Raw genomic sequence first — 25,297 nt, 5'->3', positions numbered from 1 at the left:
TCCTACAGCATCATCTTAAAATCCAACGAGCTGCCAACTTGGATTCAATGCAGAGCCAGAAATCTTCCAACAAACAGAAAAGTTTGGACTGTTAATTTTAGAGAAAAATATTCAGAGCAAGAAGCGTAAAGTTCGCCTCAACTCAGCTGCTGAATAATTCATACCGGAAAACATTGAATACATTTTTTTTTATATATATATAAGGCTGCTGTGCTTAGGCATGTATGTGCTGGATGTACACGACCACCACTGCCAGGGGAACCGGTGTCACAACACTGCACGCCAGCAGCTTGAGGCCAGAGAGGAATACCTCATAAATCTATAGGCCCATGATAGTTTTCACCCTGGTGAGAAAGAGGGAGGACAGAGGAGAGAAGAGGAGGGAGAGAGGACTGTGACCAGGAGAACTCCAAAAAAACACAGACACAACCGACTTCCATTAAAACAGGAGGCTGAAGGTTCGACCGGCCATGCATCACATCGCTCGTGGAGGAAGAGCGCCGTCAGCATGGATCGTTTGGATCAAGCCAAAGGTCTTGGAAGACTAGACGAAGTTTGACTTGGTCCAAAAAAATCAAACAAATCTCGACAGGGGAGAGTGGATTTTTTTCTCTCTCATGTATTAAAGGTGACATCATGACTCCCCGTAAGGAGGCTGTCCGCGGAAATGTCACCGACTGAAGTCTCTCGATCAAGCGCGCCTCGGCTCTGTTGGAGTTTTCTATCAGAGATTTTGGAAGTTGAAAGGCGGCGTCCTGACTCTTGTGGCACTCTGCTGCTCCCAAATGACCCTTGACAGATCGACTTCAGCCTGAAGCCCAACAGAGAAATCCCTGTGCTCTGATACTTAGAGTGTCTCTCACGTCTGAGGCTTCCTCGACGGTGTAAATCTTTGCCGGAGGCTGTTAACTTTGGAGAAATATGGGATCACGGCTGCGTGGAGGACCTTTTTTTGGGGGGGATGAGAGCTGCAATCTCAAAGCAGCCATGCAGTAACTGAAGCTGCTGGCCATGTCAGAGGTGTGCTTACATCTTCTCTGTGGATTAATACACTTGTTTTGGTCATCCCTGCATCTCACCGATGATATATCTTGGATTTAGCTCCACCAATGTACAGGTTTTGACAATTCTTGCATGGGGAGAAATGTTCGTTTTCACCTGGACTGTGTTGCATATATTTCTAAAAATGACTTTCTGTACAACTTCAATCTGTGTGTCACCTCACTACTTGACTTTGAAAGCTTTTTCCAGTTTAAACTAAGAGCCAACCGCCATAAATCTCTGTGTAACTCGACTCTTGCGCATTAGGGCCTGACCTCTGACCTCAGATCTGTAAACCTGCAATGAACTGCACTCCTAATGCCACCATCACTCCACAGCTGGGACTTGTCCTGAGCCCGGGAGCTGAAGATGGAGGATCCCAGGAGAGCGGTGGTGGTGGTGGAGGCAGTGGTGGCCTCTGGGTGACATCCCTGCTGGGCGCCACGCTGATGATCATGTGCGCCATGGGCGTGGCAGGAAACACGTACACGCTCGTTGTTACGCGCTCGGCCGCTTTGCGGCGCACAGGTTCCATGTACGTTTACATCATCAACCTGGCTCTGGCCGACCTGCTCTACCTCTCCACCATCCCCTTCGTGGTCTGCACCTACTTCGCCCACGACTGGCTGTTCGGCGAGGCCGGCTGTCGCATCCTCCTGAGTCTCGACCTCCTCACCATGCATTCCAGTGTCTTCATTCTGGTCGCCATGAGCCTTGAACGCTACCGTGCCGTTGCTAGGCCCTTCAGCGCCCACAGGTCATCATCCCGCAGACGACGGTTAGTGGCGGGGATTATCTGGGGGATAGCGTTCGTGCTAACTCTTCCCATGATGGTGATGATCAGACTCCGGGTGGGCAAACCAACCGCGGCTGGTTTGGTTAAGAGGATCTGCTTCCCTACCTGGACCCCCGAGGCCTTCAAGGCGTATATCACCGTCCTGTTTCTTACAAGTGTTTTAGTTCCTGGATTGGTGATTGTCGGGCTGTATGTGGGGCTAGCCAGGCGCTACTGGACAGCGCAGGCTAGCCTAGGAGGAAGCAGCCGCTCCGCCCGGCGGAGAGGACTCAAACAAAAAGTCATATCGATGATCTTTAGCATCGTCGTGGCCTACTGGGCGTGTTTCTTGCCTTTCTGGGGATGGCAGCTAGCCAAACTGTTCTCTCCAGAGTCCCTCAAAGCTTTGTCTCCCGCTGCTCATAATTACGTGAACTTCTTTGTCACGTGTCTAACCTATGGGAACAGCTGCATCAATCCATTTCTTTACACTCTTCTGACCCGGAACTATAAGGACTACTTGGCACAGAAAGGTCAGTCCGTGGGTTCAAGCAGGGCCGACCCCGGGTCAGTAATGACGACGCCGCTGCAGGACATTTAGCGGGACGAGCAAACAATCACTCGAGCACACTAGAACGAGAGAACGTTGATAAAACCCTCATCAGTCTGTGGGAGGACTTTTTGTTTTAGTCATTTTGTAAAAGAAATATCACATTTGTGAGACACTTGTTGTTTGAAGTAGCACTTTCTACAAACTTGCAGTGTGACGCTTCACATTTCCAGCTCATTCGTCAGACCCGCTGAGGATTCAGAGAAATTGAGAACAGCAGGTGGGTGTTTGAGAACATGAAAGTGATTAGCATTCGCACGTCTTCTGGGAGGAGGGAAAACAAAGCTTAGATTATTCGATTTGTGTTCTGAATTTTATATTCTAACTTTAATCCCCACATGTTAAAAGCTGTCAATTCTGCCTGTCTAACAATCTCCAGTTCTGCTCTCTTGACAAATAAACATTTGATGGGCTCTTTTATTGACATCTGGGCTATTTTCCAAATAAAAAAATGTTTGAATTTGCACTGGAAAAGCTACAAAATGGGACTTTTGGATGAAACACTGTTCACAAGAACCCATCAAAGCAAACAGCTGCTGTAAAAAGGAATCTAATAGTTGGACAATGGATTCAAATAATAAAAGAGAAAACTGCTTATTGTATTTCCTTTACTCTCCGTCCACTGCCATCCACCTTACACACACGCACAAACTCTCACACTTTACCATAAAGGATATTTCATATGCTTCCAGGGAATGTGGTTGCATCGTGCCACATTCCTCAGCCTCGGGCCGCAGCTCCTTTGAGTCCACCTGCAAATTGACTCCATATGAATCTACTTCATCTCACCTCTGTCACATGTTATGCCTCCTTATTCCTCCTTCTGCAATATCCTGCTTCGTCCTCTCGTATCTTTGTTTCTTTAAAATGACAGAGCGGATATGGTTCATTTATCTCGACACTTATTTAAAGCTCAAAGATCTGTTTTGTAACAGCAAATTGAGCCTAAAATGAGAACATTCCAGGGTTATAACCTTTTTTTCAAGACAACTGCAACAGCACAGGATGCTAAATTGCAGTTGCTTGGACACGAGGTGATGTTGGTCGATGCCTCACAATAAGGTTACGGGTTTGAACCTGCTTGCCAGGTGAGTTTATGTGGAGTTTGCATATACATTTAAGCACATTTCTCTATGTGTTAAGAGAAAAATCCTTACTTTTTTCTTTGTTTCCAGACAGATGTGCTTTTTTTTCTGTGGCATTCAGCTTTTAGGATTTCATTCATAAACTTGTAGCCTTAATTTTCAAGACTATGGTGCTAGCATTTGCTAAATTGAAGCACATGTTTCTACATATTGAGAACATTGTGTTCAATATTGTCAAGACAAATGTACTTGTTTTATGCCTGGTTGCACCAAGGAATATTTTTCTTTTGGAAGATACATTTCCTTGTTCTGTTGGCGGATCGTTTTGCTTATTTTAGGTAATATTTCCCCCATTTTATTGCTTTTTTTTTTTTCTTGTTTTTTCGAGCGCTGACTTTTTGGCAGGGATATAAAAATCAGCAGTGCCACAGTCGCCCAGGTTAATGTAAAATAATACTATGAAGAGGAGACTTTTATTGAGTCACCACCTGTATGGTCATCCTGCAGCGTCAGTATAATTCTCGTAAATGTCTGTTGACATCTCGTCTTTAGAGGCTTCATTACGTCATGTTTTGCTTGAATTTTAAGTAACAATGTCACAAATTCCCTGTCCTGTACTTGACAGCGACAAAATCAGAAACAGTTTCCAAGTGTTTTTTTTTTTATTAACTGATGTATAGATAATATTTTTGTTCAGATTTCTAATATCTAATAATGTCTGTGTTTCATGAATGTTGCATATAAAGTCAGAGAAGAAACTCTTTTTTTTCCACAGCATTTATTAACAAACCCAGTGACTGATGGGATATGGAGCAGGAGCACGAAGGTAACATGTTGTGTGGTTCCCTCTTGAGGCAGATTCATGTTATTACAACTCCATGTTGGTGAACATGTCTAGTGTTATTCTTCTATAAGCCTCAGCGGGAGAAAAGATAAATAAGCAGGGCTCTGTCATGTAAAACAGACTTTTTCAATGGTTTTCCGGTCAAGAGTCAAAGGGTTGTGAAAGTGTTGGACATCTACTTGATCTTGATGCCGATGATCCTCGCGTCACCGCTGACATCGAAGTGCTTGTACTTGACGTCTCCCAGCCGGTTGGGGAAGTTAATCATGGAGCCGTCGGGAAGCTTGATGTAGAACTGCTCGTTGTTGAAGTTGATGTAAAACTGAGAAAACACAGTTTCAGTTCATTTCAGACGATGAAAAGAAAAGAGAACATGTGAGCGGCTGTTAAGTTTTATGGTTTCATGTGCTTATAAACTCCGTCATGATTGTCGATCAGTATCTTTTGATCCAACAGTGAAACAACACAGACACAAAGCCCACCAATAACCTCTTTATGGTAACAGGCGTTATGCAATTTGAACTTGGGTCAAATGACTTCAATAAATACAGCTCAAGTAGTTTGCCAGTGATCAGCAGAAACATCTTCTTCAGGTCAGTGTGTGAACTATAATCACGCCTAAAAGCAGCTTTGAGCCTTTATTGTCTAAACAAAGATGAGATTTTAAGAACGCAACTCAATTCTTCGGACACCTTTTGTACAGAAGAGGAGTGAGGCAACTGGGAAAAAAAAATGTCCAAACAAGTTATTTCACATGTGGGCAAACTAAAGATTTTACGTCATCTCTGGAATAGGATGATTTCAGATCATTAAAGTCATGGCAATAATTCAAGAACTATTTAAAGCAGATCAATTTCTGTTTCTCTTGGTTATCTTTGTTATTTACCTTTTTAAAGTGAGATTGTATTACTTCTAAGAGAAGCAGTAACTTGTACTTCCTCTTACGAATGAACTGTTGAACTGACAACAGTAAAATCAACCCCTGCCTCAGTTTGAAACGCCATTCTTGGTCTCCTAGCCTGTGAGTTTTAGTGGTGTAGATAAGTTTAGATAGACATTTCTGTGTTGACTCTTCTTGTGCCACCACTACTGTACTGTTAACCATTATGTTGTAATTAAATTGATGCAGGAATGATTCGCTGCAGTAATCCAAAGCCAGTGGAAAAATCCCATCGACTTTTGTGCAGGGCGATGCTAACTTCCGGGGCTAGCCTACTAAAACACATCCCTGCAGCGCTCTGTTGTCCTTGTGAGGACAGAGATTGATATTTAGCAAAAAGTGCATGGTCTCACTGTTAACTAAAGGCTAAAGAGTGAACTGTATAGTGTATTAAAGTTTCCCTACTCACATCCTTTGGACTAAACCTTGTATCTGAATATATGCTAGCAGCTGTTTGGTATCAGACGTAATCGGACAATTGTCAAACATCTTCACGGCCTCCCAACACACCTTGCACTCCTCCCCGCGCTGGAAGGGGAAATTACATTCACGGATCTCTTCACCCCAGTCGCCCCCGGACTTGGAGTTGTAGACGATGGTGTTCTCGTCACCGCCGAAATCGAAACGGGGGTTGAAGTGCATCGCAATGTTGTCAGCATCGTGACCGATGTTGATGGCGAAGCTGCAACAGGGCAGGAACGCAGAGGTCAAGAGAAGGCAACGGAAAAAGGGGAAGTGATGGATGAAATATTAACCTTTATCTCAGTACGCAACATCGACTTCTTCCGTATCAGATGTCAGAACAATTGATGCAATTGAGCGGGAATATTTTCTCTCAGGAGAACTTACGTGTTGGAGTCGTCTTGGGGCTTGATGCGGATCTTGAACTCGTGCCCCTCCTTGAATGTCATGTCCCTGATTTTCTAAAGAAGGAAACGACAGAGAGGAAATGAAGGGAAATGATTTGAATACATGGATGGATGAGCAACATTCAGAGCTTCAAGGTTGTTACTTTACTTCACAGAGAATAAAAACTGATTCTACCGAGAAAACAAGTTAACTTGTGAATTTATCATGAATACATTTGCAAAGCTTATTGTTTTTTGGTTGCAGGACAACTTAAGCTCCAATCCTTGTTAATGAAAATACTCTGTCTCATAATTTACGACTATTTGAGAAGCACATAGAAATGATCGTGTTCAAAGTTTGCTCTGATGGGAAAAGTAATCATCATGGGTTTTCTTATCTGAGCTGTTGATGATCAACCAGGGCGGAACAATGAACCTCTCAGCTGTAAAAAAAAAAAAGGTATCGAAACAGGAAGGCACCGTATTTGTTCGCTGACATGTGGTCGCCATGTAGGGACAGTAAAACCATAAAAAAGACGCCCACGCTTCCAATGTGTGTGTGTGTGCCTATATGACAACCAAATATAACATGACTGAAAAAAGCAAAACTCTTGTCGTAACAGGAACTTTCTTCACAGTCAGTGAGCTGTTTAGCTAATCAATAAAGCAATAAATTCCAGTTACTATGGGCCCATTTATCTACATGCTGAGCGTCACCTGATGGTTACACATTAAGCTCAACATCCTGACCCCTATATACCTGTACCACTCCCATAGATACTTCTAATCTACCTCACACATTTTATTCTTTTATTATTCTTTAAGTTAGTCCCGTATCTCAGATCGTTTCTGGTTTATCATTGACTGACGGGTGCAGTGTTGGAGAATAATTAAGTTACACTTTATGAATCCCTGCGAGGATGGAAGTCAGCCAGCTATTTATAACTATTCAGGTAATATCCCAACACATTGCTCGTCTTCTTCTTTCCCAGGTGATTGTATAGTATCCTACAATAAACGTGCATGTCCGACAGGAATCAGAGATGAACAGGACTTTCTACTGTTGGGTGACCAAGTTAACCACTGAGATGCATAAGTTAGTCAAAGCAAAGCATCTCAGTATAACAACTGACAGACAAAAACAATATCTCAATGAATTAGAAAGGTGTTAATGCTGCTACGCCTTTAAAATGACGCCATCAGCTCCTTCACAAAAGCTGGTGAATCAGTGTTAAAAGCTATGCAGAGAGTGTTTGCTCTTTCACTTCCACCTTGCTAACACATCCAGATCAGATCATAAAATATGGCTGTAAAAAGTTAAAGTAACTGAGAAACAATCTTTGCCACACTGCATTCATCATGTTGTTATTCCTGACTGCAGATATTCGTCCATGAGGAGGATGAAGAGATATCACGTGGATGAATCACTTCACCACACTTACCATCTTGGCTGTCTTCAGTGGGTTGTGCCTCGAGTGACAAAGCTCCGCAGGCAGGTGAGTGGTTTATATAAAGCTGCTGACGCTGGGGGAAGGAGGCAGCCAATGGGAAAAGGGTGTGAAGAAAAAAAAAATGTGAAAGGATATTTGTGTAGTTATCTTCTGATTCTTGATTTTGATTTTGTTTGAAAGTGAAACCACCTGCCAAGAACAGGAGACACATATCCACATAGTTTGCTTGCCTCAAATACATTTCATATAAAAATCCAAACTTCCAAAAATCAACCTGGATAAGGAAAGTCAGGCTGTCTTCAGAACTAACTTCAGTAACTGGCTACTCATTAACTGATGACAATGTTCAGCACTTATGGGTTAATCATATTTTTGCGCTGACCTTTTTTTGACATTGCTGCAGTTGCAACTCAATTCTAAGCGACATTCTGTTAATTTCACAGTCCCTGTTATAATTCTTACACTAAATTATTTATTTAATCCCTCAAAGAAACACAGTTGCTACATTCCAAAGTGGGCTTACCCCGACTTTAGCCCAGGGCTTACTGGCCGTGCTCAGGAGCAGAGTTAGCACAGAGTTTTTGGTGATACCACCAAACAATCTGTAGCACAACATTGCAGATTTTTACATTTAATTTTGTGTTCCAACAGACAGTGACCACAAACTCTGAGCCTTGACTAACCCTGGGTTTAAAATGTGTGTGAGAAAAGAGGCTTAATTACCCCAGGAAGAATTTGGAATATGCAGTGTGAAAAGCTATTTGAGAAGAAACACATTAAATAAATAAGAAAGATGTAGAAAAACTATAGAAATAACATTACTGATACAATATGCCTGTATGAGACGGAGGTGGAATTATATATGTATACTGAGATACAATATCTAATATATGATAGTTAGATAGGAGATATGGGACATGTGCATATAAGAAGCCTAAGATTCAGAGAAAGTGTTTTGCATATGAAACATTTTTTAAAAACAACCTTGGTTTAAATATTTTGAGTGTCATATAACAATGTTGATATTAAACATTTACTGTATGTTGATGTTTTTTTTTTACAGATTTGTTACCATTTAAAAAAAATTAAATAAAACAGATTAGATCAGATTAATTAATATTCCCATTAGTGTACTATAAAAAACATGATTTATGAAAATCAAAGAAAAAAAATACCACCTGCCTGATTAATATTCCTTGGAGTGCAGCTAAAAAATAAAAAGGTTTGGGAAAATAAATAGAAATAAAGAGGAACTTTTTTTATTCTCATTTTCAATGTATTCTTCATTATTATGTCACAGTGTGTGTGAGTGAGACTGAAAGTAGGTCAGGGTCTCAGCAGAGCAACACGCTGATGTATGCTGGACTTCACCACGGTGGGCGTGACTTCCAGTACTGTAGCCAATCCCCTGCCTCCATTCTGTGGTGGGCGTGTCTTACCGTCGGTGCACAGAGACCGAAGCTAACGGGGATAAACAACTAAGTTAGCTTGTCTGCTAGTTAGCAACTTCTGGTAAGCTTTCGTTGCATTAGAGATGTAATTACCTCGCTAAGTTATCCGTACTAATCATTGAGGTGACCGATAATTAAAAAATGTAGTTGATAGTTTACGGCTATGGAGATATATTTGTTGTATGTATTATTTTAAGATTGATAAATATTATAACAGCAAGTTCGATGTTTGATTAGCATTAGCTAGCTGGCTGTGATATTCAACCTAACTTTCTGTATTGTGCTAATGGCTAAAGGTTAGCTGGTGTTGCCAGGCAAAGAAGACGAGTAAGTTGATTTATTTTGCTGCGTTTGCGTTATTTTCTCTTTCTAGAAATGGCGTCGTTAGCGACGGCAGAACCAGCGCTATGCCCGGGTGCACTACCAGCAGCAGAGTCGATAGTGCCCGCTTGTATGTTTGCACCGGACCGGGGATGTGTCGACGATCCATGCGGCGAAGAGGGCTCTGAAGACGGCGAGGGTACAAACGGCGAGACCGCGGATCATCTAGACTTAAGCAGCAAGGTGGGCCTCACTGTAAATAGCACCCAGAAACGTTTAGTTTCTGAGATATTCCAGCCGAGCAGCGGCTTGTTTTGACTCAGCGAAATGAATGATGTGCGGTGACTTTACACAATTCCTGTTGCATGTGAGCTTGACACGGCGCATTTTGTGCAGACTGTACAAAACAGCAGAAAGTGACACGTATATTGCTTTGCGTGTGTGAGCGGCCAGCTGGCAGGTTACCCAGCTGTACATCTGCTGCAGGAGCAGTCTGGGTCACTAGATTGTCAGAACACTGTCACAGTTATTGAATGATTTGCAGAGCAGGTAGCCATGAAATGAAACAAAAACAACAACATGATTTGTCAATACTTGTGTGGGTGTCTTAATCACACAACTTCAACAAGACCTGTGTGACTGCTTTTGCTTTTGTTTGACAAGACTTTTACACCCATCTCTCTGTCTCACTTCACAGCTGGTCCTCGTGAGTCCAACAGGGGAACAGTACGATTCATTACTACGGCACCTAAGGGAGCGGATAGATGAAGGCTGTGGAGAGACGATCTATGTGGTCGGGATGGGTTCAGGTGAGGGCGACTTGTTGTTGTGCACCCTGTGGTTAAAAGTTCACCCGCATATGAAAATTCAATCACCGTCTACTCACCCCCCTGATGGCGATGGAAAGTTGCGGTAGGTTTCGTATTCAACGGGATATTTCCGGAGCAGAAAGGCATTGCAGTATTCTCCTGAACAACTGAAGTAGATGGGGACTTGTTTTAAAATGTAAAAACAACAGCTAGTCCAGCATAGTCCAACAGTCTGGAAGCCCCCAGATCCCAAATTGATTTTGGAAAAGACATTATTTACACCTTTGCGCACCCACTTCAGACAGCGCAGTAAGCATAGCAGCTACAATGAAGATTTCTGCTCAGAAACTGGGATGTTTAACATCTTTTCAAATCAGTTTGGGATTCTGGCACATTCAGAGACTTGGATTACACCAAACAAGCTGTATGGAGCCATCTCATTTTGTTTAATGTCCACAGCTACTTCTGTTTTTTTGACACAATGGTGCTGCGACTCTGTTTTGCTCTGAAGCTTCAGAAATGTTTTGTGGACTGAGCCATCTGACTGGACTTTCCACAGGCCTGGGGGTGAATAGTTAATGTTGCAACATTCAAATTCAGAATCAACATTACAAGTGAATTGCTTTATGTCTGGAGCACTGAACTGACACATTTCCACATGTGGTTGTATTATTTACTTTCCTTCTACACAGTGAGAAAGGGGGAAATGCACGTGTGAAAAGTAGGTCAGAGATAATTCTGTTGGTCATTTCAGAGGTTTAAACAGTTAAGTATGTGTTGTCCTCAAAACACCCGGTTCGTTTGCGCTCAGACCATTACTGATGGCTGATGCCTCCAGGCCGTCCAACGTTTACAGTAGCTGTTAGCGTTTCCACATTACGCTGTTGTTAAATTCACGAATGAAAACAGTGACAAATGTATCCAAGAGCTTTTTCAAAATGATGACAACGAGATGTTCTCTGAATTCTGTATTAATCACTGCATATATGTTTACCTCATCAGCTTTACTGATTCTTGTAAATATATGCTCATTCTGAATTTGCTGGCAGCGTCACATTTCAAACACGGTGGGACAGGGGCCGTAAAAGACGGGGAAAGTTGTGGAGCGCTCATAAAACACCTGCGTGGAACATTTCACAGGTCGACAGGTTCATTGGTGGCGGGCGACAGCGTCGTGATTGGGTTGGGCCATCCTCCAAAGACTCAGTCATTCACAAGCAGATTACATAATGATATTACTATGTCATAAAACTGTTCACTTGCAGATGAGTGCATTCTGATTTACCTGTGTTTAATACAGCGTCCTTACTTTTGGGGTTGTGTAGTAAAATAAAAACGTAATTAAATCTCATGATATGATCATCGACCGGCAAAACAAAAACGCACTATAACTGAGAGTATGACGGTTGATTGAATGATAGAATTTGTTTTCTAAAACTTTTGTCAAAAAATCTGATTTAAACTCACATGGATGGATTTTTTTTTTATCATCACGAGTTTTGCCAAATACCGTATTTCTAACAAGTCGAGGGGATTAAACGATCCGTCAGCATCTAGAAAAAAAAGTCTTATTGAATTATGAAGGAGATTGTTTTGTTTTGGACTTCATGTTGTCAAGTTCCGCTGTGAATATGTCTTGTTAAGTAATACCCTGCATCATTGAGGGGACAGTTATTTAGTTTCGAGAAGAATGTCATCTTATTTGTCATCTGGTATGTGTGTGTGTGGTGGACATATCCCATAGATGGCACCAAAGACTTTTAACTTTTTACCAGATAGATTTCTTGAGGAGATTGTCTAAATTTACAGCAGGGGAAAAAACCAAGGCAAAACTTACCTGGGAGATAGGGATAATGGAGCTTGAATATCGTGTTTACAAACTGATTTAAGGCTATGGAAGATATTGTTTTACGTGTGTCTTAATAGCCGGGGAAAGTAGTATTTTCGGTGTATATTTCGGGAAAGTCCAAGTCACCAGTGTGTAGTAGAAGAGCCATCACTTACGTCAGCTGTGGCCTGGTGTGTCCTCCCAGCCAGCCAACCCCATTTGTCTTGTCGAGGGCTTTTGTTGGCAACCACGGCTATTTTTGCCTGTTACAGCAACATGTGTGACCCGTGTGGCCTATTGAGGGAGGCGGTCAAAGTGCATGTGTGAAAGGGTGTCATATTTTTTCCCTGCTCAGCACTACGACTGTCAGTAGTTCATCAGCTCATGTCTGTCTGACCGGCTGGAGCAGTTTCCGATCCTCAGTCTAGTGAAACCAGGAAATTAGGCCGGTGAGTGGCAGCATGTTTGAGGTGGTTTAAATCAAGAGAAGCAGCAGTGAACTACTTCAACCATAAAGTAATAAGTAGCAATTTCAGGCCTGGTGTAAAATTCCCCAATTGAAAAAACACCTCTTGTGGTTCTTTGGAAATGTACATCTACACAAGAAAGTGTCTCTGTATGATACACTTTGGCAAAATCTCCAAGTCGATTGTTGTGCGATTGTGCCCGCAGCTATCTGCTTCTGTTTGATAGCTGTTGTCAACCCGGTGTGTGAGGTTTTCTCATCTCCACACCCACTCCATTCTCTCCTTTAAACCACCTGTTTATTTCCTCCTTTCTTCTGCAAAGCCTGCCTCCGGTGTGGTGTTTGTCTTACTGGTCACCACCCTGTCATATACCAATTACTGACATTCCCAGGGCGAGGCCTTACGATAGCCCTGACATTTGCCAAGTACATGCTCTCTGCTCTGTTGGGACTCATTAAGACCAAATCAGGCATTGTGGCAAAAAACAAACAAACAAAAAAAAACGCCAGTCCTCCCATTAGTTTTGAGTGTGGGTAGTGTGTTTAGACTGTGGCGCACCGGACCACAGGGGATGCCGGTGGGAAATAAAAACATTGGGAAATAGTTAGAACAGAATGGATTTGTGGAGAAATGCAACGCGACGTCTCGCTGCAGTGGCAAATCACAAATGCTGGGAGCAGTTTTGTTGTTGCTGTTCACACAAAATGTATGTACACACTGTCACTATAAGACAACACGAAGACCTTCAGTAGGACGGTGTAATTGCTGGCCGACATGACATGTTCTGTGTCAGGGTGCAAAAGAAATGTTCACAAAGGCCCCAAAAAAAAAACCATGTGCTCGAACATTCAGAGGCCTGCCAAACAGCTCTGAGTTTCTATTGTGTTGCTTTGTGCCTCAAACAAAATTGCGCTGCCAGGAGACCACAACAGCAACGGCTACAGATGTGTTTGCAAACTTGTTGCGGACGGAGAAAGCCTCCCAGGAGGAGTGTTGGCTGCCAGGCTGGAAGCGCGACCAGCCAGAGTTCACAGACTAAATGATGATACTCCCCCAGTTTTTCCCCGCACCGTAGCACAACCTCGCACACAGCTCCCTGTTGTGGTCTGAATGCAACCTGAGGCAGTGGCACTCCTTATAAAAGCATGCATGAAGTAGGAGATTGTGTGTTATGGCATTACCCACTCTCTCTCTTTTTGTCCACCCTTGGTTTCTCTTTGATGCTCCTTCTTAACCTCCGCCTCTTTCTCCTCTCCGTTTAGATGGAGGCGACTACGGTCTGGACGATAAGGACATGGAGGCGTCGGTGGCCACGGTGAAGTCGCTGTGTGAACAGATCGAGGCCGACCTGATCTGGCTGAGGGAGAGGACAGACACTGGCGGAAAGATTCAAGACTACCTCATCCGCCGGCGTGTGGGCGAGCAGGATTTCTTGGAAGTCAGGTAGCGTTAAGAGAAAATGATCAGACATGGGAAAATAAATAGGATTCCTATTCGCTGCTGTTGGCACTGTTTGTTCTTTGTTGTATTTGTGACATTTACCACCCTGCAATACCCTGTTAGAATAAAACAATAAAAAATACCAAGAACAGGAACAGAATAACACACCAAAAGCGAGGTACAGGGCTCAGTTAAATCGATTCACAGGCAGAGAGAGGATGTGTACCTCAGTGTCTCCCACGGGATTTTGGGAGACTATGGGTGGTGGACCTTGCACTAGCAAGTCAGGAGGCATGTTCCTTCAGAAGATAAAAGTTAAATGTGTCCATCTGGCTATTCAAGTTCTACGTCTTGTCCCCAGAGTGGCGGTGGTGGGGAACGTGGACGCGGGGAAGAGCACTCTGTTGGGGGTTTTAACCCACGGTGAGCTGGACAACGGCAGAGGCTTCGCTCGCCAGAAGCTCTTCAGACACAAACATGAAATGGAGAGCGGCAGGACCAGCAGCGTGGGCAACGACATCCTGGGCTTTGACCAGGAGGGACAGGTGGGCTTCTGCTATTGATGTCAGGCAGTGGTTGAGCAAGGCAAGAGCAAAACGGCGAACGTGATGTCACCCATCCTTTTAAGTTTCAAGACGTTTGAATTAAGTACTTTCTATCGAGAACAGTGATTGGATGGCAAAGTTTGGACTGTATGATGTTTAATGTTATTGCTAGTTAATAAGCTATATTTGCACAGTATGGTTGAAGTGTGAACTTTGTCAGGTAAAACTCTTTTTCTGATTCTGCTCCTTTCAGGTGGTGAACAAGCCAGACAGCCACGGTGGCGGCCTGGACTGGACCAAGATCTGTGAGAAATCCTCAAAGGTCATCACCTTCATCGACCTGGCCGGCCACGAGAAGTACCTCAAAACCACCGTCTTCGGCATGACCGGACACCTGCCTGACTTCTGCATGCTCATGGTGAGAGAGGGGGTGGCTTTTGGTTTGTGCGTGTTTGTGCGCTCGCCTCGTCTCTGTTGTCGTTTTTAATCTCCAACTCCTTCGGTTTCCCTGCTTCTCTGCTGTTGTCCTCAGGTCGGCAGTAACGCTGGCATCGTTGGCATGACCAAAGAGCATCTGGGGCTGGCCCTCGCCCTCAACGTGCCTGTGTTTGTAGTGGTTACCAAGATAGACATGTGTCCAGCCAACATCCTACAAGGTACAGAGACATTGCACTCTTAATATTTCAAATCATAGACCCCCAAAGAAGCAGTTTAAGTGCTGAGCTGTATGTCTTTAATTACTAGCATCACATAGTAAAGTGATTAAAGAAAGATAAGCTGTGGTTGAAGTTCATATTGTGTAAATATAGACGCTAACTACTTCTATACATACCCTCAGTAATTACCATATAAATGAGGAAGTTAGAAATGAAGTGCTATGTCCAATAAAGGCCTAATCTGTCTCCTTGAGTCCAACTCGTGAAGCATAATCTTTAATATATCTGCAGTCTGTTCACTTGTGTAGTGTTTCCCAGACATCGTGTCAGCTGTGTTTGTTTTTTTGTTTTTTTTTTTAGATTTACACTCGTGATTTATTTTGTATGAATTCATGTGTGTGTATCTGCAGAAACGCTAAAATTATTACAGAGGTTATTAAAGTCACCAGGCTGCCGGAAAATCCCTGTTTTGGTCCAGAACACGGATGATGTCATCGTCACAGCCTCCAACTTCAGCTCTGAGAGGTAATGGCACAGAAAAAGGGAGGAGGCGGAGGAAGAAGAGGAGGAGGGCTGAGGGATTGCAGTCTCTTTTGCAGCTCATTGCACACTTACGAGATAAATAGTAGTTGAAACCAGCTCTTCCAGGCTCGGCTTGAACATGTGGTGCAGCCAAAAATATCCCGTGACAGATAACACGCAGATGTCACATAATGCACGATTTTTTAAATGAGAAAAGAAAGATACCCTCCAATTTTCACTTCAGTCGTATTTTAGAAAACGTCTGAAGCGCACAGCGTCTCTGAGGATAATGAGCACTGTAACGAGCCCTCAGAATGGAAGAGTTCACTCTTAAAGGGACAGTTCACCCCAAAACTAGCAATACATACTTTTCCCCTTACTTGTAGTGCTACTTATCAATGTAGAATATTGAAGTGTGAGAGGCCGAGTCGTGAAGAAGAGGCTTATGCTCCTGACAGTGTCGGACATTAATAGTGTCCTCCTGGGCTGAGCTGTGACTTTAGCAAGCTTCGTTGGCTAGTCGTGTCCATAAGTAGATGCATACTTCTTTTTACGCAGTGACACGATTGGTGGATGTAGTTTGGTAGCAAGTTCTGTGGATTCTCTTGAGTAAACAGGTCATGAATTGTGAAGACTTCGCTCTTGAGGTTTTTTGGGGGAGGGCCGCTTTGAGCACCACAAGCCAGCTGCCATCTAGCTCCATTATGTTCTGCAGCAGGCAGAATATAATGCCCAATATATCCAAAACTCCACAACTCACACCAAGACAATCTAGGCTGACGAGTAACACCACAGGAGAAATATGTATTTTTTATTTCGGGGAGAGCTGCTCCTCTTAAGAGAGGATGCTCACTGACACTTGGCCCTAAAGTCACAGCTTGTAATTTCTGTATTTGTGCGTTTTTTGTCTTGTAATTACAGCGTTGAGTTGATGAGGATCTTAATTAACAGCCATGCTTTCCTCCTCCTCCTCCTCCTCATGACTCCCCTCCCTCTCTGCAGGATGTGTCCCATTTTTCAAATCTCAAATGTGACGGGGGAGAACATGGACCTGCTGAAGATGTTCCTCAACCTCCTCTCCTCGAGGACCAACTTCAACAACGACGAGCCTGCTGAGTTCCAGATAGACGACACATACTCAGTACCGGTATGAAATAAAACACACACACGCACACTCAGCTGTGCACTTGTAAATGTTAAATATTTTATTTCTTTTTTCTTGCACAGTCTCACTTCTTTCTGGTTTCCTTGCTTTTCCCATTGAAGAACATGAGAGTGGACGAGACCAAACAGAATAGTTGACAGTGGTCTAAGTGTTGAAGTCTGGCCCTGAGGGGGAACAACAGTTAAGAGTCTCTGCTGTTGCAGGTTACGACGGATATAGAAGCCAGTTTGTCTCTCAGGCGCGGTGTGTCATGTGAAAATGTCTTTGAAAAGAGAATCTGTGCTTTCACTGTCAAAAACGCTGCGTGTAAATGCGAGCACAGTCGGTCACCGCTGCTTCTGACAAACAGCAGCACACGCTCCGTTTTTTATTTTCACACCTTTCATCGTATTAAAATGAAAAATATAGTTTTTCTTTAAATGCTGCTTGAATGAACACAGTTGACATAGTTGTGAAAATACTTAATACTACCTTCTGAAAATAAGAAGATTGTGGGTGTGAAAATTCATGATAAGGTGTGAAGTGTCAAAACTGAAACTGCTTATATTTATTCTTCCAAGTAGGAAATCCTCATTGTACAAATATAATACGTAGAGAACTATACTCCTGAAGGCTTCAGACTGTTAGAGACTGTCTGCAGATGACCACAACGAACAAAGGGAAAAAAAGGGAAGTAAACTCTTGAGACTCATTGTTGACCTTTTCTTTGGCAGGGTGTGGGCACAGTCGTTTCAGGGACTACGTTACGTGGGATGATCCGACTCAACGACACGCTGCTCTTAGGCCCGGACCCGCTGGGCACCTTCATCCCCATCGCTGTTAAATCCATCCACCGCAAGAGGATGCCTGTCAGAGAGGTCCGCGGCGGCCAGACGGCGTCCTTCGCCCTGAAAAAGGTTTGCAGCAATCAGTCAGTTAATCAATTGGAATAATAGAAGGAAAATGAAATGAAAGTAATGAATTTCATTGTTTCAGTCGTTGTCAGACTTTTTCTGCTTCCAGCTTTAATCAGACTGTTGGTTGGACAAAAGAAGCAAATTTTTTTTGGGACATTTTGTAGAGTTAAGGTTTAATCAATAAAAATCATTAGTCGCAGAACTAATCAGTGCCAACACAATACATTTCATTGATTTTTAACTATTATAAAAATAGCACATTGACAGCCAGACAAAGTGAAGTTTTCAAAAACTTCTGAAAAGGATAATTATTCAGAAACTTCTGGATGTGATGTGCATACGAATTAGTTTCCTAACTTTCTAATCGGTTTTATAATGCATGCAAATCCTAGCATGTGGGTGTAGGTAGTGCTCTGTCTCTAATTTAAGTTTGGCTTCATCAACCTCCCGAGCTTCATTTTTCACTTCTGCTCCTGCTGTTTTTATTTGTGCGTTCTCTCTCTCCCGCGTCTCAGATCAAACGTTCATCTATAAGGAAAGGCATGGTGATGGTGTCCCCGAAGCTGATGCCACAGGCCACCTGGGAGTTTGAGGCTGAGATTCTGGTCCTGCACCACCCAACCACGATATCCCCCAGATACCAGGCCATGGGTGAGTGGAACCGCCGGGAAATTCCTTAAAGGGATATTCCAGTGTAAATTAATCCATGGTTTAACACACCGTGAAACTGTGTTAGACTCCCTCTCGAGAGATCAAGTTAGCAGACCGCTAATTTACGGAGTATTATCAACCTCAGAAACGACCGCACGACAACAATACACTGCAGTAAATGGATCCAAATATAAACTGCCACCAAAAAGCCACAAATAATGCTCAGAACAGCCCCAAACTTCAGCAACAGTACAAATAGAGTCTCAGCACATAGTCCGGGGCATCTAACCTCCGCTAGCTTAGCTGGATTTCTACTGAAAAGCTGACTAAATTTACCACTCTTCTGCAGCAGCTTCCTGTTGACGGGAAGTCCCGACGAGTCGATTACCGAGTGCAGAAGAGTTCCGCGGCTCATGGATGAAAATGTATGATTATGACTCCATGGAAAAGCAATCAAAGTTCATATGTGTCTTACCTGCCAGTTTATAACAGTTATTATCGAGAGCAGACAGGGAAAAGAACGGAATTGAGCATTTCTAACCGCACTCTGTAATCGTCGTGTCGGGACTTCCCCGACCCAGAAGCTGATGGAGGAGAGTTGAAATCTGTTTTTAGCTTCACAATAGAAATCCAGCTAAGCTAGCGGAGGTTAGATGCCCCGGACTATGTGCTGAGACCCTATTTGTACTGTTGCTGAAGTTTGGTGCTGTTCTGAGCATTATTTGTGGCTTTTTGGTGGCGGTTTATATTTGGATCCATTTACTGCAGTGTATTGTTGTCGTGCGGTCGTTTCTGAGGTTGATAAAACTCCGTAAATTAGCGGTCTGCTAACTTGATCTCTGGAGAGGGAGTCTAACACAGTTTCACCGTGATTTAGACCATGGATTAAACTTACACCGGAATATCCCTTTAAATCTGATTTTTGCACTTAAGAGTCTGGGTAAAGCAAGACCCCATAAAATCCATCTGGTGACCCTGAAACATTCCAACCAAGAGTAACTGGGTCACACACTCTCTCTCTCACAACAGTTCACTGTGGCAGCATCAGGCAGACGGCCACCATCCTGACCATGAACAGAGACTGCCTACGGACAGGGGACAAGGCCTCAGTCCACTTCCGCTTCATCAAGACCCCCGAGTACCTGCACTGTGACCAGAAACTGGTGTTCAGGGAGGGACGCACCAAAGCAGTGGGCACCATCACAAAGGTACTGGAGCTGACTATAATGTCTGTATTTCAGTGTAGGACCGGGAGCTTTAACATCAACAACACTCATTTATGCAAGTCAGCTGACACTGGCTGTGTTTGTGTTTTCAGCTTCTCCAATCAGTGAACACCCAGGCAGCTAAGGCCCAGCAGGCCAAGATGCTGGGCCTCAAGAAGACTTCTAAAGAAGGCATGGGAGCCAATGAGGAGGCGGGATCAACAGCACGGCCGCCGAGTCCTAACACAGCACAGCTACCGGTGAGTAAATCCACGCTCAGTGAGCATTTATAGTGTGTTTCAAGTAAGACATTTTCTTTTTGTTTCTGAAATGAGGCTCCAGGATACATCAAAGTCTGAAATCTGAAAAATGAAGCTTGTGCAGAGCCGTAAAAGTCAGGAATCCTAAATCAGGATGGCATAGACGCTGTCCTAGGTTAAAACATTTAATAAAAGCAGGACCATCAGTGTCAGCTGTGCATGGGCTTTACATGAAGACGGGGAACAACACGAGCGCTGGGATATTATGAGTGAAAGGCTACACAAAGCATAACTGTCGGAGAAGCTAACACTGTTGGTAGACAGTTTAAAAAAGCTAACAATGATATAGCCTTTTGGCAAAGTCAATATTTGAGAAGCTAACACTGAAATAAGCCTATTGGAGAAGCTAATGTTGACTTCAGCCTGTTGGAGAAGTTAACACTGATGTTGGCCTGCTGGCTTTTCAATCCCCGGACCATTATTGATAGTACTGATGGGTATCTATCCTGCCCCCAGCAATATTTCACCAGTCTTTTAAACTTTAAACACTTTTCTCAGGATTGTGATGTAAACAGAGTTAAATTAATCACCATTTTGAACTGCTTTAAAAGAAAGAACCTGACAATATCGTTGAACGATGTAATGAGGATTTGTTTCTGTTTGTCTGAAGCAGAATGTTCATGCTGCTATTTTGAAATGCTAATTTTCCTTTTCTTCCTGCTTTTGACTCTCTACATCTGCCAGTTAACTTCTCTCTCTCCTCTTACCTTTTGTGTTTCACACTTTTCTTCCTCCCATTCCACCAAATCTTCTCTCACCATCCTTCTTACCGCGCTCATGATATCCTGCTTTAACCTTCCTGTAAGGTTACACCTGCATCCCTCGTCATTCTTTATTCACTCACCTCCTCATTTCCCCTCCGATCCTCACGCCCTTCTCTTCTGCCCTTCACGCTCAACTTGCCGAACTTGAACTTTTAACACTTTGCTTTTCCACTTGTCTCTCTTGCTTTCCTCTCTCCCTCTCCCTGTCTTGGCATGCTGCGTCAGACAGTGGCAGAGGAGGAGGCTCTGTGTAAAGACGGCAACAAAGAAAACAAGGTAAAGAAGTCTGTGCAGGCTGTGGGAGTCGTGACCAGCTTCCTCGTCTTCTTAGTCTTGGATGTTGTGTTGTTGTTGGTTTCTTCCCCCCTAAACTTTATGAGCTAAATGTTTTTTTTTTCTTTCCCTGAGCATGCCAACTTCTTTTCAGTGCGGTCTGATTTGTATGCAGGGTTTTAAAGAGCCTCACCTGGAAGCTACTCTGGTACGACTGCAGTGTTTTACTGCCGGTCACAGAGCAGCTTGAACTTCTTGGCAATTAAATGCTTGGTTGCTGAAGTTAGCGAACTGGGCCCCAGTGGTTCTTTGATTTAGAAACAGATGAGGTGCTCTCCTTTTTTTTTAAAAAAGAGATCAATTTATAGTTCTTGCTGAATAATATTTCTCCCCTTTTTCCCTGACTGTGCATATTACTTACAGTACTTTAATTTGAAGTCTAAATAATTTAGTTCTCTCTGGTTGTGAAACAGTGGAGGACCGGCTATATCTGTAATATTGTAATATCCTTAATGTCTGTCACCGGCTGGGATTAAAACTTATCTTGGTGTGAGTCATAGAATTAGAAGTATTTTTTATGGTGGAGTGCTGAGGACAGTCTCCCAGCCGGAGGACAGAAGCAGCTCTGTAGTGTGCAGCACTAAAGCAGTTTACTCTGTGTCACCCTTTCACCTTTTTTAAAGATTTGAAATAAAACTCTGATTCTCCCAAAACTTTGGATGCTGTGTAGAAGTAAAAAGAGAATGCAATCTTTCACAGATAAACTCTATTTACCAACAAGTGTTCCCATGCAGGAATAACCAGGGTTCGTACGGGTGCTTGAAATCCTTGAAAGTGCTTGAATTTCAATGTTGTGTTTTCAAGGTCTGAAAAGTGCTTGGATTTTAGTTCAAGTGCTTGAAAGTGCTTGACATTATAACTCTGTGTCTTTTACAAAATTGGGATCAGACTGGATAATTAATTTCTGAAGTTTTTGCTATTATAGAATATAATTTCAGATGTTTACAGCATAATACAATGTACATAATTGTGATAAAAGTGAAGAAAAAAATCACAAGTATATGTATTCCTTTAGATACGTATTTTACCCCAGCAGTAAGGTGCTGGAAAATCTTAAAAATGACCCTTAAAAGTGCTTGAAAAGTGCTTGAATTTGACCTTGAAAAATGTGTACGAACCCTGAGTAACATTTTTGATAGGATTTTGTGTTTTTTAGAGCAAACTTCCAGTTTTTTGTTTCCCCGGCCCCAACTTGATTGAAAAGGTTTTGCAGCATCAGATTCAGAATAAGCGTATGTTTACAAAAATATATGTAAAATACCGTCTTTCAATGAGTAAATGTCAAAAAGGATTAGCAAATGATCACATTCGGTTTTGTTTTACACGGCGTCCTTTGGTTACTACATTAAGGATTTTCAGAATATTTTAAAGTTGCCCTCTGAAGACAAATGCAGGGTTTGCTGCATTGTATCACAGTGGAGACCAAACCTGCTGAATGTCGGATACAATTCTTACACTTGGTAAATATAAGAATAACTTTCAAAGTAAAGTGCGACCAGATTTGCCCCTTTTAGCCTTCAGTACAATTGAATCTTAAATACTATAACTTTCAGGAAGAAGGCAAAGAAGACTTAATTGAAGCTATACAAACATTATACTGAGCTAAGATATTTACTACAGGCAGCTTTCCTCCTTCTGTTTCCACTAAACGTTTTTGTGTGACTTTCCTTTTTTTATTTTATTCCTTCCTCTAGGAGAAACTTACCCTTTCTCTCCTAACCTTTCTAAGTGAGAAATGCAGCCCTGTTCCTCAGAAGTGCACCTTTTTAACATCTGAACTGGTTGAAGACCAACCAGTTTGATCAGCTGCCTTCTTCTAAACTTGATTTCACGTACCGGCCGGCTCACTGTGGTGTTTCCTGTCTGTCCGCAGCTCAAGTCAGGAGGTGGAGGACGCAGGAGAGGCGGTCAGAGGCATCGAGGGAAAGGCCTGAACGCTGCACCCATCTCTACAGCCGTGCCTGCAGGAGCAGCGGGCACAGCCTAAAAAAAAAAATAAACGCCAGCTTTAGTTTCTCCTCATCTCCTCAACAGGGAGGGAAAGTGACAGCGCGGCCCTCTGGTGGTGGCTCACAGTGACTGACTTCATGTGGGGGGTTTTTTAATTTAAAGTCAGAATTCAACCGTTTTGAATCATAAGAATTATTTCCCACATCAGGTCGATTTGATTTATGTTGGTGTTTATTGGGCTGGTGAAGATGTGACGAGTTTTTATTTAGTTTGCAATTTTGTAGGTGACATTTATATAATTTCCTCTATTTTTAATATAAGTGTGGGAGGTGTCCATCTTGTTTGTAGTTCATCAGAACTTCTCTCATAGCATTAACTGTGTTTTTTTTTTTTTTCCCAGCCAGCAGAAGGAACCTGTCACTTTCCCAAACCCCTCCAGTCTCATTTTGTTCTCGTCTTCTTTTCTTCATCCTACATCGTCTGTTCACATCCTGCTCACAACAGCAACTTTTTCACAATGGCATCATGGTTGAAGTCTACTTATTACTGTGTTCAGTAGTTGAGGAACAGTATTTTTTTTTTTTCTCATTCTTGAGAGACTTGGCAGTTTGAATTTGCATTATGAGTTGATTGAACTGAAAGGGAATTGATGCCAAACTAATGTGTGTTCATGTTCTGTGACGAGACGAGCAGATGTGATGTCAGTGTACCCGACCGTTCTGTTGGATGGTAGTAAAAAAAAAAAATGTTCCCTGAAAAATCGCCCTCTGAGGATTTACTTCGCTGATGCAACAGTTGCTCGGGTTTGGAGGACCGTGTTGCCGGTTTCCTCTCGTGAACATCGTGGCCACTTAACCGCTCTGTTCACCTGTCATGTAACATCCCCTCGCAGATGAAGAGCAGCAGCCTCTCAACCGTTTGATCTCCCACGGCTCAACTTTAATCCTGTTATTGAAAAGGTCATTTTATCATCGTTATCCGACCTTTTTTTTTTAGCCAGTGTTGCAGTTTTACAACATGCTGTTCACGCAGCCGGGAGAGAAGAGATCTAAAATACCTTCGCCCCCCCAAAAAAAGCAAAAAATGTCATTTGTCATTCACCAGGTTTGTTTTCTAGGAAATCTCTGCCAATGAGGCATAAGCACAACTTTCTTCTGTTTTGGTACAACAAAAATCCAGAAGATGATACTCTTATCCACTATTTTCTACTACTTTAATGCAAAAAACTCAAAGGGTTTTTCACACCTTTTTAAATGTCAAAAAGCCAAGTAAGAACATATTTAAGTCTGCACATTGTCTTTGTTTTCTAAATTAATCTGAATGTGGCCTCAACAATTTCTAACCTCCGCGGGTCAACTGCTGACGAGTGTCGAGTTTACTTTCATACGATAAGAGAAAACATCTTCGGGTAATTCAATTTCTAGATATTTGTACTTGATTCGGTTTTGACTTCACTCACCAGATAAAACGTGACACAGAACACATTTATAGTGTTGTTGCAGAGCCGATAGTGTAAACTAATGCACATCATTTCAGATTGTCTTTAATAAGATAACCTTAAACCAAACAAATTGAACTGAACTCAAATTGACTCGCCACATTTTGTTACAATTTTTATCTCTGGTTTTGGATTCATATTTGAAGGATAACTACGTGGTTTTATCGCCTCACAGTGAGAGGGCTGTTTTCTCCTCCCTGCCTCGTCTGACTCGCTGAACTGTCGGAATATTTCCTCCTTTTTTGTTTTGTTGACATTTTGTTTTACTCACAAGTTGTTCTCCTGAAGGGATGCATTTATGTGCGTATGTATGCAAAAAAAAAACTGAGGGTAAAAAAAAGAGATGCCATTTAAATTAAGTGCTGTCAGTTTGTGTTGTAAATCCTTTTAAATAAAGATGTTATAGAAAACCGACACCTGGAGAATTATTTTTACATTGAAGGCATTTGGTTTATGTGGATTGTGAATGAATTCTAATGAGAGCGAGCTAAAAACAGGATGTTGGGACTTTCCTGACGTCTTCACTCGATGCATCACTGTCTAGTTCAGTGGCGTGCGCAGACTTTTTGAAGGGCAGGGGCGAAAAGAAGGGCACTTTAGCGCACGTTTTGGCTCCCAAGAGGGCACTTTAGCGTGTGTTTTGGCTCCCAAGAGGGCAGTTTATCATGTTTTAACCAGCCAAGGGGGCAGTTTAGTGTGTTTTGCCAACCAAGAGGGCACTTAAGCGCACGTTTTGGCGCCCAGGAGGGCACTTTCGCATGCTTTTTTGGCTCCTAGAAGGGAAATTTAGCGCGCGTTTTGGCTCCCAAGACAGCACTTTAGCGCAGGTTTTGGCTCCCAAGAGGGCAGTTTATCATGTTTTAACCAGCCAAGGGGGCAGTT

General features: G+C 42.8%; 3 protein-coding genes across 7 annotated transcripts; 2 read left to right on the top strand and 1 right to left on the bottom strand.

Moving 5' to 3' along the window:
- Positions 1–468: 468 nt before the first annotated feature.
- uts2r4 (urotensin-2 receptor 4) lies at positions 469–3,005 on the top strand. Its single transcript, XM_030429597.1, has one exon. The coding sequence runs from the start codon at positions 1,344–1,346 to the stop codon at positions 2,415–2,417; it is 1,074 nt and encodes a 357-aa protein (XP_030285457.1). The 5' UTR covers positions 469–1,343; the 3' UTR covers positions 2,418–3,005.
- Positions 3,006–4,272: 1,267 nt separating this feature from the next.
- Positions 4,273–7,642, bottom strand: lgals2b (lectin, galactoside-binding, soluble, 2b). Its single transcript, XM_030424050.1, has 4 exons — positions 7,586–7,642; positions 6,145–6,218; positions 5,806–5,977; positions 4,273–4,677 (listed from the first exon to the last, which is right to left on the bottom strand). The coding sequence occupies exons 1-4, from the start codon at positions 7,586–7,588 to the stop codon at positions 4,531–4,533; spliced, it is 396 nt and encodes a 131-aa protein (XP_030279910.1). The 5' UTR covers positions 7,589–7,642; the 3' UTR covers positions 4,273–4,530.
- A 1,353-nt stretch (positions 7,643–8,995) lies between these two features.
- On the top strand, positions 8,996–24,829 carry gtpbp1l (GTP binding protein 1, like). 5 transcript variants are annotated; one of them, XM_030424038.1, is made up of 15 exons: positions 8,996–9,106; positions 9,419–9,609; positions 10,064–10,175; positions 13,733–13,913; positions 14,272–14,455; positions 14,709–14,873; positions 14,988–15,111; positions 15,522–15,636; positions 16,636–16,780; positions 17,512–17,694; positions 18,210–18,345; positions 19,375–19,553; positions 19,664–19,810; positions 20,864–20,910; positions 22,841–24,829. In XM_030424038.1, the coding sequence occupies exons 2-15, from the start codon at positions 9,421–9,423 to the stop codon at positions 22,899–22,901; spliced, it is 1,968 nt and encodes a 655-aa protein (XP_030279898.1). In that variant the 5' UTR covers positions 8,996–9,106; positions 9,419–9,420; the 3' UTR covers positions 22,902–24,829. The 5 variants fall into 5 exon arrangements, with proteins under 5 accessions (XP_030279898.1, XP_030279867.1, XP_030279889.1 ...); XM_030424007.1 differs by having other exon boundaries at positions 20,860–20,910; XM_030424021.1 differs by lacking the exon at positions 8,996–9,106 and adding an exon at positions 9,107–9,130 and having other exon boundaries at positions 20,860–20,910.
- The last annotated feature ends 468 nt before the right edge of the window (positions 24,830–25,297 follow it).

This window comes from Sparus aurata, chromosome 1 (genome assembly GCF_900880675.1).
Source record: "Sparus aurata chromosome 1, fSpaAur1.1, whole genome shotgun sequence".
Classification (NCBI taxonomy): domain Eukaryota; kingdom Metazoa; phylum Chordata; class Actinopteri; order Spariformes; family Sparidae; genus Sparus; species Sparus aurata.
The sequence above is the reverse complement of the archived record's forward strand: the minus strand, read 5'-3'. Positions and strand labels throughout refer to the sequence as shown.

Excerpts from the sequence above, each read along its gene's own strand:
- uts2r4 (XM_030429597.1), top strand. The coding sequence starts at position 1,344 with ATGAACTGCACTCCTAATGCCACCATCACTCCACAGCTGGGACTTGTC.
- gtpbp1l (XM_030424007.1), top strand. The coding sequence starts at position 9,421 with ATGGCGTCGTTAGCGACGGCAGAACCAGCGCTATGCCCGGGTGCACTA. Across the intron at positions 10,176-13,732 it reads TGTGGTCGGGATGGGTTCAG|ATGGAGGCGACTACGGTCTG; the intron begins GTGAGGGCGACT and ends CTCTCCGTTTAG. Across the intron at positions 18,346-19,374 it reads CCCCAGATACCAGGCCATGG|TTCACTGTGGCAGCATCAGG; the intron begins GTGAGTGGAACC and ends CTCTCACAACAG.
- lgals2b (XM_030424050.1), bottom strand. Across the intron at positions 5,978-6,144 it reads CCCCAAGACGACTCCAACAC|CTTCGCCATCAACATCGGTC; the intron begins GTAAGTTCTCCT and ends GCCCTGTTGCAG. Across the intron at positions 4,678-5,805 it reads AGCGCGGGGAGGAGTGCAAG|TTTTACATCAACTTCAACAA; the intron begins GTGTGTTGGGAG and ends GTGTTTTCTCAG.